Source organism: Alternaria conjuncta (assembly GCF_024043145.1).
Source record: "Alternaria conjuncta strain BMP 0040 chromosome Unknown scaffold_8, whole genome shotgun sequence".
NCBI lineage: Eukaryota > Fungi > Ascomycota > Dothideomycetes > Pleosporales > Pleosporaceae > Alternaria > Alternaria conjuncta.
Window position 1 is genome coordinate 546,546 of NW_026250097.1, and position 19,920 is coordinate 566,465.

A 19,920-nucleotide genomic window follows, 5' to 3' on the forward strand; every position below is an offset into this window, starting at 1 on the left:
AAGCGGCCGCAGCGGGTTGTACGGGGAACGGAGTGGGTATGCAAAAGGTAAGGCGGATGCGCACCGGGATCCAGGGTCTCTTGGCCAACCACGTCGATGGACGGGTCTGATACAACTCTCCCACCTCTCGACGTGCTGGCAAACCTTGGGCCCATGTGAGAAGCAGATTTCCGTGCTGTCTCTGCACCTGGCTTCCTACCCTCCTCCGGGAGCCTATATGCCCCCCACCGACTCGCCGTCGACGCACCACCATGGCCGACTCCCCACTCTCAACACCCGGCACTCCAACCACTGCGTCGCCGCAACCTTCCGACAGAAACGCCGCCCGCTCCTTCTCGCCCGCGCAGGACGACGCGCAGACGGGCGACATGCAGGGACACGCCGAGGGTGCGCGGACGAGTGCCCCGGCGCCGAGTGTGGTGAATGCGACGGGATCAGCTGAGCAGGCCATGGAACCCAAAGGGAAAGAGAAGGCGACCAAGGGGCCGCTGAAGCTGCTGGATCTGCCCATGGACATCCTCAAGGAAATCATACACCAGGTGAGTAGGGGCGCCTTATGCGCTGCACCCTGTCATGCGGCACGGCACTGGCTCGATGCTGACGTGCACCTCAACAGCTCCCACACACCAACGACCTCACCTCGCTGTGCCTCTGTCACTCGGCCCTCCATCGACTCACGATCCCATGCATATACTCGCGCTTCGACATTGTGTGGCCTGACGAGAGCACCCACAACGAGCCTCGCGCTGGCGTCGATGCTCTCACCTATGGCCTCGCGACGCTGGTCATGGGCGACGACTGCTTCCCCCACCAGAACCGGCTGAGGCTGCAGGGACAGACGCCGACCGCACTGCTGAGGACTGCCACCAACCCATACCCTGTTCCGCAGCGGCGGTTTGGCAACTACTACGGACAGTTTACCAAGAAGTTCTCTCTCGGCAATGGACCGCAGGCATGGGTTCAGGAATACATGATCACCAAGGAAGGCGGTAAAATGCTGGGGACCTTGGTGGCGCTTGCGATTGCTCGTATGATCAATCTCGAGACGTTCGTGTGGGACATGCCTACGGGTGTGCTTCGCGATGTCTGGCTTGCGCTGTCAAGCCTCGCCCACCGGAGTGACGGTGAGGAATGCCGTCTGGACCGCCTCTGGATACGATGGCACGACAACACAATCGACGCGCCGATCCCGCCGCCCGCGCCACCCATGATACTCAACAATCAAAACCTCCCTCCACCCCCGAACGCTACACATCCGAGTGGACTTGGCACCGTCCAAGCCCCCGTTGTTGTGGTACCCCCGTACGCACCGAGTAGCATGTCTGCGCTAGATCGAGTCGAACACCCTACCTTTTCTGCCATACCTGCGCTCAAGAGTTTGAGTGTCTTGGACATCGACGAGTTGCCTTACCTCGACGAGATGAGCATTTTGATCGCAAGATCCCAGAAGAAACTACGCGAACTACGGATCGGTATCGCAGCCCATGCACAACAGCGGGACTGGGTGACCGTCTGGGAGGGTGAAGGTCTTCAGCAAGTCGACTACAACGCTACATCGACCGCCGCGTGTTCAATAGGAGAGAAAAGGCTAGGAGGCGTTCTCGGCATTCTCGTCGGCCGCATACACAACATGCGCCATTCGGAAGAACCTCCAACCCAGAAGTCTGGCGCTACCGGCGTCACAGAGCGATCAGTAGAAGCAACGCCCGCCAAATCGGCAGCCTCCTTGCCCCTGCCCTCCATAGCCTCGCTCTCACTACAGGAACGCGACCCGGACCAGGATGTGGATCATTTCGGTAATCCGATGGAAGATAACTCCATAACAGAGGGCGTTAGTCTCTTCAATGACAATCAGCCGTTTAGTGCTGGACAGACTGCGCAGGCTCCTGGTACTGAGAGTGTCGCTGCAAAGACACCTCCATCTCGTGACGAGACTTCTGGCTCAGAAGATGAGCCGCGGCTGACTGGAAAACTGAAACTAGAAGTACTGGAGCTCGAACGCGTTCCTCTCTCCGTCCCAGTGCTTCGCAGAGCCTTCGATTGGTCGATTCTATCGACATTGACTCTTCTTCACTGCAGCAATCACGAACAACTGTGGAAAATACTACGGAGAACATACACCCCTCGTCCCCCATATCCTGGCTCACCGTCTTCATCCAAGGCGTACAAGGCCTCCTACACCCTTCGATCAGAATATCAGCTCAACCTCAAGCGAATACACACTAATACAGTGTCTCCTTCGCTGATCACGTTTCTCAAAGAGACACTGGCGCCGAATAGTCTTGAAGTGCTCTTTCTCCAAGAAGGCCGCTCTTACTCGTCTACGGTAACAGTAGATGCGATCTACAAGGGACCATTGCGGAGACATCGAGGAAGTTTGAAGAAACTGATGATAGACAGTGGAGAGAAGAGCCCAGACGGACACACGACCAATAGTTCAAGGTGGAGACGGTGGATGCTGAACCGCGAGATCCTGACATACATAACAAGCGGCCGTATGAACAGCTTGCGGGAACTCGCAGTATCCATCGACTACAAAGACTGGGTATGTTGCGCCTCATTACCATTTTATAAAATGCGACTGACGTCTGTACAGCACCACTTCCTCCAACGTCTTCCGTACATCCCTCATATCCGCTCCCTGTATATCCCTTATATTGCCGATCACGCCCATGGCAGTAATATCGATCCACGCGAACTCGCATACCAGATACTCGATATTGTGCACTTGCGACCGGAGATAGAGCTCTGCTACATGGGTCTATCTACCAAGTGCTTTGAGATTCTGGAAAATCGACCATCAAATTATGACCTACGACACGATGGCATGCATGCCGATGGCAGTGGATCTGCATACGCTACACATGATCCGATGTTATCCGACGACGAGAGCGAAGCTACGGAAGACGAAGACGACGATGACATGGACGATGGCGCTATGCCGCCCGGTGGTGATGAGACCGAGAGCGAAGCAAGTGACGATGTCGACGTTGAGAGCGACGATGAATCGTTTGTGCAGGACTCGCAAAAAGGTCCAAAGTTACGTGTTCGAGAGATACTCTTCTACGAGGAACGAGTTGAGGCGTTTAGGAGGCGGCACGGCGTGCTGAGGCCTTGATGTAATGTGACTGATACGACGGGCATGGTGTTCTATAGTATTACTGCAGCATTTTCTGTACGCATGGAATGGAGCTTGGAATGGGACGGTGCAGGAGGCGTATATGGTAGATATCCTTGATACTTTTCCCATCAGGTATGTAGTCTCGAGACCTAAGCTCTCGTATTGCACAATGTCGAATCATGACTCGATGTATTTGCAGGCAATATAGTACTAGACATTGAGAAACATCATCATTTGACCAAGATGTGCGCACAACGGTGAAGGTCAAATGCTTTTCGTCATACTTTGACATGGCGGCTACCCCACGTGAATACGCGTTGGAGCTGGCCCGAGCTTGATGGGCGGTGGTCGCGACCGCTGCTGCGCGAACAAACAGACAACAATCCCCAAGACCCGACGATGAGCAGACTTGTAGCAGCAGCATACCCGTCGTTAGATGGTACATCGATTGCACGTCCATGAAGTCTCTCATATCAACACGAACACGAACACGAGCCCAAACAATCGCATAGCGGGGCCGCCGTCGCACCTCCGTCCGCCATGGACCATTCCACCCTGGTCTTCGCGTCCGTTTTTCCAGTTCTCTCCTTCTCGCACAGCACACCGACGCCGATTGCGACACCAGATTTAGGGCACACAGCGCCTGGGACCTCGTTCGGCAGCCCGTACGCTCTGAGGAACGCCGAAAGCCGAACACCAGCGCAAGCACATGGGCAGGGACAGCACAGGGCAGTCAAGCGCAACATAGCATGGAGTTGCGCGACGCGATTCCTGAGTTTGCCAAAAGATGTCAACTTTGCGCCTAGAACACAGAAGAACAGGGAGGTCGAGGAAGCCCTAGGCTTTCTCTTGAACGGAGAAGGCAAGGGCGACGATGAGAAGGAGGAGACTCTGGTCGAGTGGTACACAAACGAGTGCAGGCTACACTTTGCAAACCATGTCCGACCCGGTCTAGAAGAGTTGTGGGGAGATGAAGTTGAGCTCAAGCGAGCCTGGGAGATCCTCGACGAAACGCAGCGTATCCTCGAGCAGGTGCAGAACGTATACCTCCAGCCCTTCACCGACCACCTACTGCCTCTCTTACAGCAGAACGCCAGTAACGCGACCCTTCGACCGAGCAGACCTACACAGATCGCCGACTCAGATACTGCGAGTGCAGCAGATTGGAAGTTTCGCCGGAATATACAGGCTGTCTTTGCGCATTGTCTGCCGCTGCAGCGATATGGGAAGACGTTGAGCTATGTCTTGTACGACGCTGGATGTCGCTTGTTCCGCATTTATACCCGACACGATGGCATGCAGCCGAGTGCTTCGCCCGAGAAGACGCAGGAGTGCAGAAAGCGAATGATCACCTTGCTACAAAGCCTAGAGCGCGTTGGACTCGGTGGTGGCAGTGCGCAGGAGGCCTTCGCACACGCCATGAACAAGCTGCTCGACTCTTTCATCACAAGCCACTACTTGAAGGTAGACTGGTATTCCAAGAAGTCAGTTGTGCCGCAGTTGAGACTGTGGATTCAGGATGGCTTCTGTCCACTCGTCGAATTGGTACTAGAATGTCTGCGGTGCGAGCAGAGTAGCATTCTGCCGACCGAATTGGCTTCATGGCAAGAGATGGCTCTAGCTAGGCTTGGTCGGGCGAGAGTTGACAACTTGTTCGATTTTGTCATACACTGGGATAAAAGTATGGGCGCCATCCTGGACATCAAAGAGTATCTGCGGGTTTCAAACGCGAAGCAACATCTCACCTCGAGCTTTTCTCAGCAAATAGCGAGACGCCTGTTACATCCTGGAGCTACCACGACTTATATACTGAACGTCTACATCTCCATCATTCGCTCCTTCCACGAGCTTGAGCCTAAGGGAGTGCTGCTTGAGCGTGTAGCTAGACCAATCAGACGGTACCTGAAGGAGCGAGAAGACACAGCGCGCATCATAATATCAAGTCTGCTCACTGACCTGACCGACGAAACTGGTAGTAAATTCTCATCTAACAGCGAGCTCTCGTACGAGATTGCCAGCGAGATGGTGAAGCCGTTTGCAAACTACGGGCAAGATACTGATGAGGAACTCAACTGGAACGACATGAATTGGCAGCCTCTACCACAAGACGCCTCACCAGACTACAAAAAGTCAAAAGTTGAAGACGTGATATGGTTCCTCTTAACACTCTGGGAGCGAGAGGACTTTATCAACGAGCTGAAGAACATATATGGTGATCACTTGCTTAGATGTCAAGATCCAGAATATGAGAAAGAGATTCGACTGTTGGAGCTCATCAAAGTCCGCTTGGGTGACGACAAGCTACAAGCTTGCGAGGTCATGTTACGAGATGTCTTGGAATCGAAGCGTATCAACGGCACCATCCGCACAACAATCAGCGTACCAGCAGCGACATCACTTGTTACGCCAGACCACCGTAGCAGAGAGCCTCAGACACCAGACGGCCGACAGCCACGCACACCACAACCTCGGAGACCTGGACGTTCGACTCGAAATATCACTCCTTCTGCATCCAACGCTGCAACACCTCCTGGCCCTACGCTTAACGCACAGATCCTATCATCGTTCTTCTGGCCACAACTTCGCGACGACACTTTCCGCGTACCCGCACAGATGGATGCGTTGCAAAAAGAGTACGAGTCGCGTTTCGAGCGTATCAAAGGCATGCGTAAATTGCGATGGATGAATGCCTTGGGCGACGGCTCTATAACCCTCACCTTCGATGACCGCACAGAGGACTTCGACCACCTCACACCCTGGCAAGTCAGTGTAATCTACGCCTTCCAATCTCAACCCGATGAGGAAGCAAAACACTCAGACAAGGGCGGCGAAGGCATCACACGCACTGTATCTCAGCTAGAAGAGATGCTAGAAATGGACGAGAGCCTCGTCACCCAAGCCCTCGCTTTCTGGGTTGGAAAGTCTGTGCTCCGCTTCCATGCCCCATCTACCTACTCTATCATCGAGTCTCTCCCCAAACCGACTTCTACAACTGGTGCTCACGATGCCGATGCAGCGGCTGCAGCAGAAGAACTAGCTACCATCCAAGCCAACGCCACCAACAACACTGTCAAATCTCAGAGTGAGATGCTCTATGAGAAGAAGGACGTCTACACAGCTTTCATACTGGGCATGATGGCAAATCAGGGTAACATGAATGCGGGCCGCATCACCATGATGATGCGTATGATGGTTCAAGGAGGATTCCCATTCGGAGCCGAAGAAGTGAAGCAGCTATTAGGCGATTTGGAAGCAGATGGCAAGGTCGTGGCAATGGGCGGAGATGTCTGGGGTATCAGGAAATAGACTATCTCCGGTACGCTTGTGACAACCTCACAGAGATCTACATAGAATCCTACCCATGCCGTCTCGTTCAGCGTCAACTTCCGGTCGTTCATCCATTGCACAATGTCCGCCTCACCGCCTCAACTACTCCCCCCATCTCACATCACACACAATCTTGACGTTGCCCACAAGTAGCACAACCCATCCTTCGTCGCCCCACCCGCCTATCTCCGTTTCCCAGCAGATCTCCCCGTACAACGTACAACCAGCAGACCGCCTAAGAAAACCCCTCTAGTATCACAGAGATCTACGGGTAAAATCGTAGATGAGACTGTACGACTGCTACACAGACTTCCGATCCTCACTACCCACCACAAATTACACATTACATATTACACACACACACACCGCCCATGACACAAACAGATGCCAGCGGTGTCTGTCTTGTCTGCCAACATGCCATGATGCGTCGTCGTGTAACCAAACCAGTAGCAAAGCCTCTTCAACGCCCGTGGCGTCGCAGGAATACGCAGAAATCGTACGGTACGACGTGCAGCCACTCCGAAACAAATCGGGCCATGACGATGCCCAGGTGATAATGAGGTGTTGTGATTACTCAACAGCAAACGCACGATTGTGACATGATCGGATGATTCTGGCAGCCCTGGCAATTCCACGTGTCGTGTGCCACAAAATGGGGAAGGTGCTGCTGAGGTCCCCTGTCTACCTGCCTGGGGTGTGTCCGGCTAAAACGCCTTTGGGCTTGCCGCGTGCCTTCCGCCGTAGAGAATGGCATGAGATGACATGGTGTGAGGGACGACGCGGATGCGGGTACGAGGCGCAGTATATGTATGCAGGTTGCGGTGGAAGTTTGCAGTTTGGACGGTGCATTAGCTTGTATACACGGCCTGCGGCTTCGGGTCGATAAGCGATGCAGGCGCTTCTTTCTGGGTGTTCTTTTCTCGTGTCGTTGTTTTTACGCGTTTTGGCCGCCCTTGCAGAATCGAACATGCATGTTGGATCACATTCTTCGGCCCTGTTTGATGCACGGTCGGTGGAGGGAGGAAATGGTAGTCGGAATGTGGAGGAGGCATTGATGATAACTATCATGTGGGGAGACATCATGATGATCTGCGTTTGAATTCAGATTTTGGGTATTTGTAAAAGCAACTTGAATCATTGGCATTTGCATGAAGGACGTTTTAGGGCCACCGTTGAGGCCCGCACGGACGCTTCCGTTTACTCAATGACGAGCAACCTTTCCGTAACATCCAGAGCACCTTCGAAGTTACCGGTGATAGCATAGATACTCTGCATAGCAAAGGCGGCATCCGTGCCGAAGTCCTCATACCCCCAGTTCCCATCCTGGCACTGATCTTCTGCCTCCTGTCTGACCTTGTCACTAAGCGCGCAACACCTTTCATACGCCGGAAGCGCCTGCGCGACAAGACCCAGCCCATGCCACATCCTCCCGACGTTGAACTCCGCCTCTTGCAGATGGATAGCATGAGGGCTTTTGGAGCGCATGTCATAGTATCTGTAGACGAACGACAGACCCTGTTGGATCTGGTACTGTCGGTTCTCAGACAGTCGTTTCATCGCATGTTGAATGTACGCCACGCCAATACTCAGATTCAATACTGGATCTTCAGGTGTGATGGCAAAGGCGCGGAAGTAGTAGTTGAGTGCAGCCATGTAGCTTCCACCGCACATCAAGACATGTCCGTATAATGCAAACAGCGCGGGATCGTGATCTTTGACCTTATCGACGTCTTCGACGTTGATGTTGTTTCTGAATCCTCCTTTGCTGTCCTTTGTGTCGCGGAAGTTATATGCAACGCGCTGTGCTGGGGTCAGAAGCGCGTAGTCCATAGTCTTGATGTAGCGCATGAGCACTTTGTACGCCGGGCCTGTTGCAAACCCTTCCGGGAAGGAACAGAGACGGTTGACAGCGCCATAGAGGCGAAAGAGGTCGGTACCGAATGGGTATTCTTTGAGGAGCCAGCGTGTTGCTACAGACGCTTGGCGCGAGTTGTCCGCTGCGAGGGCGCATGTGAGGCGACATAGCTGTAATTGTTGGTGGTATTTTTGGTTGCGATGGAAGACATTGGCCTGAGTGGCGATGTCGAGCGTAGCGAAACATTGCTCTTCATCTCCTTCGCTGGCAAGCAGAATAGCATAGCGACCAAATGCATCACACCATTTGTCAAAATGAATGCCCCAGAAATCAGATGGAGCCGAATCTGGTCGCTCGCGTAGCTCAGGATCTGTCTCTCCGTCTTCAACGTTGTTTGCTACCACGGCAAGTACCATCAGCGAAGACTCTTTCCAGAGATCGCCACCTGTGACGCGACGGAAGTAAGTCATGAGATCTTCCTTCCGGTTTGAGTAGAACAGATCGAATGTGGAGAACTCTTCGATGAGCTCCCGGGTAATGGACAGAACTTCATGTATAGCATCCTCGTCCCCGTCCTCTGCCATTTCCCATATCTCCTCCAGTCGCTTGAAACTGGAAACGATCTCCCGGTGCTGAGCTCGGGCGGCTTTGAGGTCTTCGGCGTGATCTGTCGCCAGTTTCTGGAGCTTATGGCGAAACAGTCTGTTATTGATCGCTCGATACGGCACGTCGGTACCTTCAAGTGTAGTTCGTTTCGGTTCAGTATCGGGAACTGTATCGGCGTCTTCATCACGTACATCAAGGAACGCCTGAACCTTGGGCGCCTTGGCTCTCTTCGTTCGGAAGAAACCCTTCTTGGGGCGTTCGGTCGGGGCAATGAGTGCGGGAAGCTCCACATTGCCGTTCTCGTTTGCAGAATCCTCCTCTTCACCTGTCTGACCTGTTGCTTTCTGCATCCTTTTCCTATTCCTTCTGACCGTGCTTTTCCGAACTCCATATCGACCACGAGCTTGCCTTCGCTGGTTGTAGTAGTACACTCTGAGCTCATCATATGCCTCAAACCCGAGCGCTTTGAGCTTGTGGCCGTACTTGTCGCGATAGATGGTCTCAGCGCGCTGCCCAGCTTCTTGCCACATGCCTTGATCTTCAAAAAACTTCGCAAGGACAGCGAGATCGTCATAGTTCTCAGCCGGCCATTTCTTCAGGATTGGAATCACCTCTGCCGCCCTCTCGGTCCTCTCTAGGTTCTTGAAGCATGTGTGCAGGCCAATGTAACTTTGGAGGTTGAACTCATTCGAATTTTTGTCGAATAAGGGCTCGTAAAATCGCAGCGCGTGTTCGTCATGGCCGGTGGCATGAAGAGCGTCGCCAATGATACGAAATAGGTCTTCGTAGTCCCAAATCAGAGCATCAGCGTCATGGTTATCTGGCTCCAACATCTCAAGGTGACGCTATATCGTAGTTAGTAATGCGTAGCTTTCGACGCAGTCATTCGACTTACCATCGCTTCTTCAAAGTCATCCTTGCTCCTGCGTAAGCGAAACAGGCCTAGCTTCACCCTGATCTCCAACGGCAGGGTTGAGCCATAGGCTGCATCCTGCGATGCTCGGACGAATTGAGGCACAGTAACGCGTCTTGGCTCATCTTCGACATCGAACTCGCGATCGTCTTTCAGCTCGTCCCAGAATGTCTCGGAACGCCTACCCTGCTTCCACCGGGCAAGCTCTTTGAGTCGCGTGACACCAACACCATAGCTACCAGCTCGATCTAAGAGATCGAGATAAATATTGATCAGCTCCCAATCGAGTTCATTCTCGACTGGATCCCGGTCAGGCTGTGTAAAAACGTCAATGGCCTCCTCAAAGCTGTTCAGCAGCTTGTTAAGGTGTATCCTAGTCTGTTTTGATGAGGCAGTACCCATCATTGCCATGATCTTCAATACACTGACATCCGGATCTTCTCCCTGTTCCTTGAGTGTTTTGAGCATCTTGAGGCCGAGTGCGACGCACTTGGATGAACGACCCAATTGCGCTTCAATTTCAAGCTTGCGACTTCGGGCTTCATAGTCGTTGTTGAGCAAGATAATCTCATTCAAACATGGAAGGATGGCAGCCGATTTGTTCTCGTCTGTAAACTGGGGATGTTTATCTGGATCCAATCGTTCTATGCGCTCGATGATATACTGCCAAAGACCAGGATCACGTTTAGTTGGCGCACCAGCCAGGAGTACAGCTAATGAGTCCTCCTCTCGACCCATCTCGGTATAGATCTCGGATGCAATGTTGTAAGCATCGAAGATCTCGGGATTGAGTTGAATGGCTTGCTGGGCAAATGCAAGGGCAGCTTCGTAGTCCTTTTCGATGAACTTGGCGTTGGCCTGCTTTTGCAGTGCTTTCCATTCTGCACCCGGGTCGGCAACGGCTCGGGGACCTCTGGGTCCCTTTTCTCTTCCGGGCTTGCCTCGCTTCTTTTTCCGAGGGGTCGGTCTGGCACCATTATTTCCCCCTCTGCCGCCACGACCCCTAGTCGAAGGACGTCCTCGTTTTCCACTACCTCGCCCTCTGGTGCTAGACGCTGGCATGATACTGGCGGTGATTGGAGTCTTGAGTGTGCCTCTGCCTCTACCCTTTCCTCTCTTGTACTTTGTCCGCTCTTCAGTATCCTCAAACTCGACGCCTAGCTCCATTTCGTCTGGATCGCCTTCATCTTCCTGTGCATCTTCCGATTCGTAGTCTGCGTCTACTTCTGAATCATCTTTGTTCTCGATCCGTTGTAGTTCCTCCTCTTCCTCCATCGTCAGCCGAAAGTCATCTTGATCGGAATCCGAACTATCAAAGTCGCGGTCATATCGCGAATCACGAAATCTGGTCGCGTTGGTATACTCATCATCATCCTCTTGCCCCGGGTTGGCTGGGATGAATCCTTCAAAGACTGCAGGTCCACTGGTAGCATAGGCTCTATTGAACGGATCCTGGAACCCTCCACTAGTGAAAGGCGGAGGCTCCTCTTCCTCCAAATCCTCTACAGCGCTGAGTGGGATGAGAGGTATGAAAGGACTCCGGGCTGGCGGCTGATGGTGAAGTGAAGGCTGGAATGGAGGCGGATGTGGGTATATCTCTTGAGGAGGAAATACGGCGTTTGGTGGGAAATGTACGGGGTATTGTTGTCTGCCATGCTGCGCAGGTGGTTGCATCAAGCTTGGCGCAGCCTCTCCAAAAGTACCTGCAACGGGTAAGAAGCGTCTATTATCCGGTGGCTGTCCTGGCGGCCACTGCCCGTAGTATCCATTATTGGGGTTCATTGTGTGCTTGATCGTATCGTACCTGCGTTAGCCCATACGTGTTAGTGAGTGATCATTGTGGTGTATGCACCGAGAAAATGGTGGTGATGTCGAAAGCCTCGAGACAGGGATTGTGACTGTTGCAGAGGCTGGTGCACGTGCTTCGCGCTAGAGCTTCACGCGTCTCGCCCACTCCAATTCGAGGCTCACTAGGAACTGATGTCTCTCCCCGAACCATTTGTCAAGCTCTCATGCGAACCTCCCGATGGTACTTGTCTTATCGCGCAAGTCCAGCTATAAGGGATTCGTGTGGTGACGGAGAACGTCAACGATCTAGGCCCAGCGCAAGGAAATTACTAGGCGGTGTCAACGCTGCTAGCCTGCTGCTTGGGCAGCCCGAGCCGCTCTCCCGGCAGCTAGCTTAGTAGGTGGCAGTTCTTTATAAACGTTTCAGCCAATATGCTCCCGTATTTATATAGAACAGGATCCAATTCTTGTCAATCTAGGAAGGGTCTGCCGGTGCACTTTCAGAACTCGCTACCGTAATTACCCTTTTGGACGGGTTCAGCACCTGCGCCAACTCATATTGAAGCATTTACTCCAAAACACCATACACCTTACCGCATCTTCTTCCTCCTTCGCAGGAACCATGTTACTAAGACACTTCTTTTACAATCTGTCGCTGTGCCTGACCGTTCCCGCTCTCAGCATACCAAAGCATGACACTCAGCTACCTCTCCTCCAAGAACACGAACTTAACCAATCGCAAAGTGCCGACGTCGTCTTAGCATTCAAGGAAAGTGGAAGCAATGAGGTGCATCAGGTTAAAATACCATTACGAACGAGGGTCTACCCAGGTATGTCACATGTACCAGGCTTCAATCCGACCGTTGCTGACAGCCTGACTAGGTAAAGTCTTACCGGATCGACCAAGCGTTGTACAAGTGATGGAAGCCACCGAACAAGGCCGGTCAGTATCACGCGCAAGACTGGAAAGAATTATATGCAGAGTCACGCCGAATATCAGCACCGAGGAAAGAGAAGCATTAGATGTCAGTATGGAACCAAAGGCATTACCATGGTTTGCAGTAAGAGATGGAGTTGTCGAGTTCGAAAGCAGTGGCTCCAGATGGTTTCTCGCAGGTAGAGAAATAGAAAGTTACGAGTGTCGATGACACTATGGTGCGTCCGAGATTAAAGACATGGGAAAGTAGAAGACGAATCTTAATGTAATATGCTCCATGCTTTCTAAGGGTATAATGTGATGGCTCTCAACAGCCTCCTTCCACTCACATGCATGTATCCAAGTGAACCCAACCCAAACGCCAATTATGCAGGTCTGAAATCTGATCAAACGTTATTATCCCCCTCATTCATGCCCACCATCTCGTATTCACCAGCACCGTCTCTCCCTCTGCCCCTCCCTCGCCCTCTAGATTCTCCACCTTCGTCCTCTGTAGCTGGTTGTGATCGCGCAGGCGGCTTGCTACCGAAATTGATTGGCTTCAGTTCGCGCCACTGGCATGCCCACACGCCCAGCGAAGTCATGATGGTCGCGCTGCATATCTGGAGGGCCCACCAGAACATGTGGGTGGGTATCGCGTGCGTATATAGGGAGGTGACGATCAGGTGGATAAAGTGGACAGTCAGGGCGAAGTCGAGAACGAGTTTTGAGCGCGCGATAAGGAGAAGTATGAAGATGGCACTGCCGCGTGTTAGACCATGGTATGACTGATTATCCAGCGCGATCGAGTGCTTACCAAGTGAGACTATTCAGCACCCAGACCAGACCCAGCGTCCATCCGATTGTGGTATCGCCGCGTAGACTTTGCCAACTGAATAGGAGATCGGTGCTGACCTCCTTGCCCGCTACCAGCGCGGTGAAGAGGATGAGGACGCCGGCGCATGCATAGTAGGCAGCCTGTAGGAGTACAATCTGCGTGAGGATGCGGGTTGGGGACAGATCCGCAAGTGCGCCGGGTCGTGGAGGGCGGCGTCGGCGTGGCATCAATACGCGGGCGATGCGCTATAACCCGAGCATAAGGGGAGTTGTCGATTTGGCTGTTGTAGTTGCAAGGTTGCCTGTTGATTCATGGGTTCCCTAACGGTTCGGCGAAACGTGGACAGCCAGCGCCGATGTCATAGCTTAGGGTCTGCCAAGCACGAATTCGACATCGCTGCGCTCTCCAACGTCTATCGACAACAACCCTATCAACTCTACAAATCCGACCTCCAGACTTACACTACCGACGTACGTTATCACCCCGATTCGGTCTACCTGCGAATACCCCACCTTGCGACTGACACCCGCGCCAGTTTCGACCGTCGCCTCCACCTCCGCATCTCCTCCGCAAGCTCGAAAATCGCCGCCATGGGTTGGTTCGGCTCAAGCTCCAAGGACGACTCGGGCGTCAAGAAGACAGAAGGCGGTGCATTCGAGTCGCCATCGCGATCCAACCGGAAACAATGTTACGCTGCACGCGACGCTTTCTTCGAATGTCTCGACAAGAACAACGTCCTGGATAGCATAAATACAAAGTCTGGTAGGGACAAGGCGGCCAGCTTCTGCTCGTCATTCGATCAGGAGTTTGAGAAGAACTGTGCACACAGCTGGGTACGTCAAATCTCGCAATCGCCAGCAGCATACTTCCATGCCCGTGACAGAAACGGCGACTATGGCACTACAGGCTTCTTGGACTACAGATTGGACAAGGAACACACCCGAATACTAGGCTAACATTCTCTAGGTCGAATACTTCAAGAAGCAACGAGTCGTAAACTACCAAAGAGAACAGACGATCAAGAAGATCGAGATGCAAGGTGGAGAAATCACTGCCCCGCAACTACCACTGCCGGGCCAGAACAGATAGATGGAGGATGGCTGAACAGCCCTAATAATGCCGCTCATGACCAATGTACAATATGTATACTACTCTCAAAGCGCTCCCAAAAAGCGTTTGCAGCTATCACGCAGCTCGGCTTCCCTGCCGTTCTAGACTTCTCACACGATGGGGCATAGCACCCACACACTCTCTTTGCACTCAAATGCAAGGCATCGCGTTTACCTTAGACCCTCAGATCAAATGGAAGTGCATGAACCTCCCACCCTCAGCGCGCGGTCCTGTAGCCCGGCCCAAATATCCAACACACTACCTTACTCGAACTGTGACTAGACTCGCATAATGTCGTCACCGGAGCTTGGGAACGCTCACCGATGTAGCCTAGCCATAGAGTGTCGAGCCGCGCCTGTCAAGTGTACTCCTTGCATGATGGGTTCGTCGCATAGACGCAAGGACGAATCGGGGATCAGCGGTGTTTAGCTTGTCAATGCAGGCCTAGGAGTAGGCGCGGGAGTTGTTTCCATGCAGCATCGTAGCGTGAGTTCTGTAGGTCAGGCCGCGTCTTGGCCCTGATGCCAAGGGCGGTGACCTTTTGTTGGTCACCATACCTCCAGGGGCATGTGGCATGTGGCTGCCTGTCGGCAGTTTCCTTTTGCCCGAGTCTTTGTTGCTGACAGCCTGACAGCGGTAACTCTACTGTTGAGGGGGAACATGGAAGTCTTCAACTCTGTTTGGCAACCCCTCATCAGCACGAAAGCCTAATCAGAGTAATCATCGGATTCAACATGCGCATCGGAATCAACTTTCCAGGGCCCGGAATCCTACACGCACCAAAACAGCAAAGTGCAAGGAGCATGACAAATGTCTTGCCGCAAGACAGCATGTTACCCAATATTGTTGATTAATACTGATTGGCTACTAAGACGTGCAGGTTTTAGCCGCAGAATCGAGCGGCAGTAGCAGCAGCGCGCCACCTGGTTCGACTCGTCGGGTCGGCGAGATCTGAGCTTTTTCTCGGTTATCTATGCATACAGAAGACCCCCACCCCACCATTTCCATGACTTCATCCGGGTCAAGTGGCTTATTCTACCCCTCCATCGGGTTGGTGCGTCGCCGAAGGATCCTGCCTCCGTGTGTACGTGTGCGTGTGTGTGTGCGTTTCGGTTCGTGTGCTTTTGTTCGTAGGCTTCGTGATCATGTCCCATGCTACCCAAAAGCTACCCAATGCTGATCCGAAGATTTTGTTACTGAAGTTCGTGTGCTTACATCCTCGATGTCGTCCTAGTGGCACTTGGTCACCACTTTGTCGGCCAAATAGTCGCAGGGTCGAACTCGCGCCTAAAAATCTCCACATCGGACGCGCACCCTTTGCTCGGCGACCCAACCATACTACTGTCGATGGCAAACACGACATCCTGGAATGCGCCATGGAACTCCTCCTCTTCGAAGAGTAGTTTCCTCCACATTCGGGCTACCTCCTGTGCCGGGTTTCGGAATATAGGCCCTAGTCCAAAAGCGCCCAATACCAAGTTCCTGTGCCCGCAGTAGGAAGCGATTCGCAGTACTGCCCGCATTTTCTCCTTCATGAGCTCCTTCTCTTGTGCAAACGAATACTTGCAGCCGCTCTCGTCAAGCTTGGGACGCCGCACGGGTGCAACGGATATTACAGGTAAGGACGCTATGTCTGTGAAAGTTGCATAGTCTTGATCTGGGCCTGCCCGGAAAACAACTGCGGCCCGTTAGTGACTTGTGCCTCGTGACGATCGTTACTAGCATGCCAACGTACAGACTTCAGGGGAGTAGATGCCGCCTGTCTGTGGTATTGGGTAATAGTTTTCTTCTCGGCCCAATTGCGCGTTCCAGGGCATTGTCAGGGCATGCACGAGGTTGCTTCTCCGCGCGAAGCATTCCTCTGGTGCCATGAGCCCAGATTCCCAGTCACCTCCAGCGCGCTTCTCGTTTGCTACGTTGATCACTGGTATCCGCTTGCACTCTGGGTCTGCGTTGACAGCACTTTGGTACCAGCCCAAAGCGTAGTTCACGGGGTCGCCTTCCATGACTGCTACTCTCGTGCGTTGTGATGATCGCTTGTCCACGTTGATCCTTATTTGCGAGGAGTCTGGGTACAGGTATGAGGTTTTGGAGTCTCGGATGTAATGCTTCCAGATATGCGGCATCCATACGCGTTTTGCTTCGGCTGCTATTTCTGACGGCTTTGGTCTTGATGGCGGCATGGTAGTAAAGTACTGTGAGGGGGTTCCTGTGGACTGCTTGTGTGAATGGACGTATGATGAAGGTGTAGTTGACTGCAGTGTGGAACAGCGTGAGAGGAACGAGGGTTGACAGTAACGAAAGCGAGTCTGTGACCCAACGGGCGAGAGGGTAGTATATCACTTGAGCAGCTACTCAAGGGCGTGTGATAACGCAGCTAAATAATGGTTCCAGATGGACCCCGGAGACTAAGCTGGCGTATTTCCACTGCGCCAGCTACCAAAACGGTAGTCCACTGCGGGAATCAAGCCTTCCCCTGTGCATGCAGTCATCGCGGGTAGCATCTACACCAGCCGTAGCGCAGACCTGCAGGAAAGATGGAGCCATGAGTCGTGTGCCCGAGCAGTCTAGGGAAGACACAGATGTCGAATGGCCGGTAGCAGCCGCGCCTTGTGATTGCAAAAGTTCATCCTGGTCCTGGGGGCCATGCCGTGCACCCACATAGCTGCCAGGCACCTTAAGCCACCAAGTGCCGTGTCGGGTTCCTAGTGTGTTGGAGCAGGGATGTGTGGCTGGATCGATCGTCCAGGCCTTGAAGCGATCTGCAAATAGTTAAAAGCGGTTTAGAAAGATCTGGCGGCGTTGAGCAAGCCGATGATGACAGCTGCTAACCAAGATCCTGCACGATATAGCGTCGCAGTAATAGCGTCGGCACTAAGATCCGGATGCAGGGTAATGGTACTCTGCTGGAATGCATGGCGTTCTACGAGGCGTCTTCCTCACCGCCAGCGGAGGTGGCACGAAAACGTCCATCTAGCGAGCATTTCCGCCACTTTGATGACGGGTCCTTGCCTGGAAGTATCCTGGCAGACGGTAAAGGTTGTACAAACGGCCATCGAGCTTGGTGGGGCGTGGCGTTTGTGTCTTGGTGTGCTTACTGGCGGTGGAGGGGAGGAGGAAGCTGACCCACCCAATGATGGTCAAGGGAACGACCAAGAAGGTCACCAAGACCACAGGCTCCTAAGGCCATCGGCGCTATGCTCATGGGCCTCAAATCTCGTGAAAGGACATGGTCGGTCCTTGCAGCACATGATGTTTCAGCCATGGCTGAAGTGTTACAGTCGAGATCAACGAGCCACAGGAACGGCACGGGCGAGGCCTTCGCGATCCTAGCGTGGGGTCCAAGCGTTCTTCGTTTTTTTCCCAAGGTTTCGCAGACATCAACCCGCACGTGTGATAGAGAGTGCTGTTTCTACGCTACACTGCGCAGCTCCTGGCCGATCGAAATTTGCCGACGCGTAAATGAATTGGCTCCTGCCTGTTCGGAGGAGCGTTGTCCGTCCCCAGCACCTATTCCGAAACCGGGGAACCGCTCTACCTTGCGCACATGCACTATCACTATGCCGTCCCCGCTGCAGTTCCACCTTCTGTCCAAACACTATTGCTGAGCTGCTAAGGCCAACTCAATCGGCCAGTTCGTCTCAGCAGAGTGCACAGGACAACGAGGCACTAACGATAAACGGCTATGTACGGACGGTGCGCAAGCAAAAACGCATCGCATTCGCTGCTATAGGCGACGGCTCGACTTTGCAAACAGTCCAGGCCGTCCTGCCTCCTCAACTAGCAGAAGGGTCAGTAGCTCCCTTTAGAACACTCTGTAAGTACTGACATGCTGTACTATCAGACTCTCCACGGGCACTGCAGTGACAGTCACGGGAAAGTGGACACCCTCACCAGGCCAAGGCCAATCCCATGAACTTCAAGTCAACCACGTGCGAATATTGGGAGAGAATGATGCCACAGTAAGTCAACATGAGTGAGCCTCGGAGTCCTGCCCGATGTCTGATCTGAATCTTAATTCCAGACCTACCCAATCCAGAAGAAATACCAAACACCCGAATTTTTGCGCACACTCCCACATCTCCGAAGTCGACTACCAATTAACTCGCTTCTCTTGCGGCTGAGATCGCTAGTCACTGCACAAGTGACCAACTACTTTGCGGAACATGACTTCATTCAGTGCCATCCACCAATCATCACCTCCTCCGATTGCGAGGGCGCAGGAGAGGTGTTCACTGTGGCGCCTGGAGCACCTTCTTCAGCAGACAAAAGCTCTTCGAATCAGGTCAAAAAGCAAGAAGACATGTTTTTCGGTTCCCCCAAGTATCTGACGGTCTCCAGTCAGCTTCACCTAGAGGCTTTAGCTCAGTCAGTAAACAAGGTCTGGGCCTTGTCTCCAACATTCCGAGCCGAGAAGAGTGATACAGCCCGTCATCTTAGCGAGTTCTACATGCTGGAAGCAGAATTAGCTTTCACAGAGGATGTGAATGTCGTCATGGATGTTGTGGAAAATATGCTGCGTTCCGTTGCGTTGAAATTACAAGAGTCGGTTGTAGGTCAAGAACTTCTCGAGGCACGAGCACGAGACCAGGACCAAGAGAGCACATCCGTGTCGCACACTGTCCTCGCACAACGGTGGCAAGGGCTGGTAGCGGGGCCATGGCCTCGAACCACCTATGCGGCCGCAATACAGCACCTTAAAGACGCAGTGGCTCAGGGCAAGGCGGATTTTGAGTATGCACCTGGTCATGAAGATGGTCTCCAGACCGAGCACGAACGATTCTTGGCTGAGAGCTTGGGACGCGGTGGACCCGTATTCATCACTGATTATCCACGTAACATCAAGCCTTTTTACATGGCGCCGTCAAATGACCCGACAGCTGACAACCCGGCCACCTCGACCGTCGCATGCTTCGATCTCCTTGTACCTGAGATCTGTGAACTGGTCGGGGGCTCTATGCGTGAACATCGACTAGCAGAACTCTTGCAATCCATGGACGAACATGGTCTTCAACAAGCGCCGGATAGCACTACCGACGCATCAGACGGCTCCCTGCAGTGGTATGTGGATCTCCGCCGATACGGCAGTGTACCGCATGGAGGCTTTGGTCTAGGGTTCGATCGACTCCTGTGCTACCTCGCTGGTGTATCTAACATCAGGGACGTAGTCAGCTTTCCCCGGTGGTACAAGCGGTGCGAGTGTTGATGCGCAAACAAGATATAAGGACCTCCGGTATCCCGGATCACGGCATCGCCAGCTGGTCACGGACGTGGCATCTCGTAACGTGGCATGGCAGAGGGGCTGGATAGCATTGCTTGTTGCAGCACATGAAGACCGCGCGTTCATTGTACTTGTACGATCAGCTGCCGGCTGTACGATAGCTGCTCATTCTGCTCGAATCTGCATGGGATAGCCTCGGACCAAGGCACCGTGAGCTATCTACGA

General features: G+C 53.2%; 7 protein-coding genes across 7 annotated transcripts; 4 read left to right on the top strand and 3 right to left on the bottom strand.

Annotated features, from left to right (window-relative positions):
• Positions 1-251: 251 nt before the first annotated feature.
• J4E85_005979 (uncharacterized protein) lies at positions 252-3,118 on the top strand (the record flags this gene model as incomplete). Its single annotated transcript, XM_051470220.1, has 3 exons — positions 252-539; positions 617-2,545; positions 2,597-3,118. The coding sequence occupies 3 exons, from the start codon at positions 252-254 to the stop codon at positions 3,116-3,118; spliced, it is 2,739 nt and encodes a 912-aa protein (XP_051325708.1).
• A 543-nt stretch (positions 3,119-3,661) lies between these two features.
• On the top strand, positions 3,662-6,427 carry J4E85_005980 (uncharacterized protein; the record flags this gene model as incomplete). Its single annotated transcript, XM_051470221.1, has 1 exon — positions 3,662-6,427. One exon carries the CDS (start codon positions 3,662-3,664, stop codon positions 6,425-6,427), a length of 2,766 nt encoding a protein of 921 aa, XP_051325709.1.
• Positions 6,428-7,645: 1,218 nt separating this feature from the next.
• J4E85_005981 (uncharacterized protein) lies at positions 7,646-11,604 on the bottom strand (the record flags this gene model as incomplete). Its single annotated transcript, XM_051470222.1, has 2 exons — positions 7,646-9,754; positions 9,805-11,604. The coding sequence occupies 2 exons, from the start codon at positions 11,602-11,604 to the stop codon at positions 7,646-7,648; spliced, it is 3,909 nt and encodes a 1,302-aa protein (XP_051325710.1).
• A 1,329-nt stretch (positions 11,605-12,933) lies between these two features.
• On the bottom strand, positions 12,934-13,591 carry J4E85_005982 (uncharacterized protein; the record flags this gene model as incomplete). Its single annotated transcript, XM_051470223.1, has 2 exons — positions 12,934-13,288; positions 13,344-13,591. The coding sequence occupies 2 exons, from the start codon at positions 13,589-13,591 to the stop codon at positions 12,934-12,936; spliced, it is 603 nt and encodes a 200-aa protein (XP_051325711.1).
• A 363-nt stretch (positions 13,592-13,954) lies between these two features.
• Positions 13,955-14,453, top strand: J4E85_005983 (uncharacterized protein; the record flags this gene model as incomplete). The annotated part of the gene is made up of 2 exons (XM_051470224.1): positions 13,955-14,197; positions 14,331-14,453. The coding sequence occupies 2 exons, from the start codon at positions 13,955-13,957 to the stop codon at positions 14,451-14,453; spliced, it is 366 nt and encodes a 121-aa protein (XP_051325712.1).
• A 1,265-nt stretch (positions 14,454-15,718) lies between these two features.
• J4E85_005984 (uncharacterized protein) lies at positions 15,719-16,657 on the bottom strand (the record flags this gene model as incomplete). The annotated part of the gene is made up of 2 exons (XM_051470225.1): positions 15,719-16,152; positions 16,210-16,657. 2 exons carry the CDS (start codon positions 16,655-16,657, stop codon positions 15,719-15,721), a joined length of 882 nt encoding a protein of 293 aa, XP_051325713.1.
• Positions 16,658-18,034: 1,377 nt separating this feature from the next.
• J4E85_005985 (uncharacterized protein) lies at positions 18,035-19,680 on the top strand (the record flags this gene model as incomplete). Its single annotated transcript, XM_051470226.1, is given in 4 exon segments — positions 18,035-18,039; positions 18,053-18,291; positions 18,372-18,436; positions 18,499-19,680. The coding sequence occupies 4 exon segments, from the start codon at positions 18,035-18,037 to the stop codon at positions 19,678-19,680; spliced, it is 1,491 nt and encodes a 496-aa protein (XP_051325714.1).
• Between the last annotated feature and the right edge of the window lie 240 nt (positions 19,681-19,920).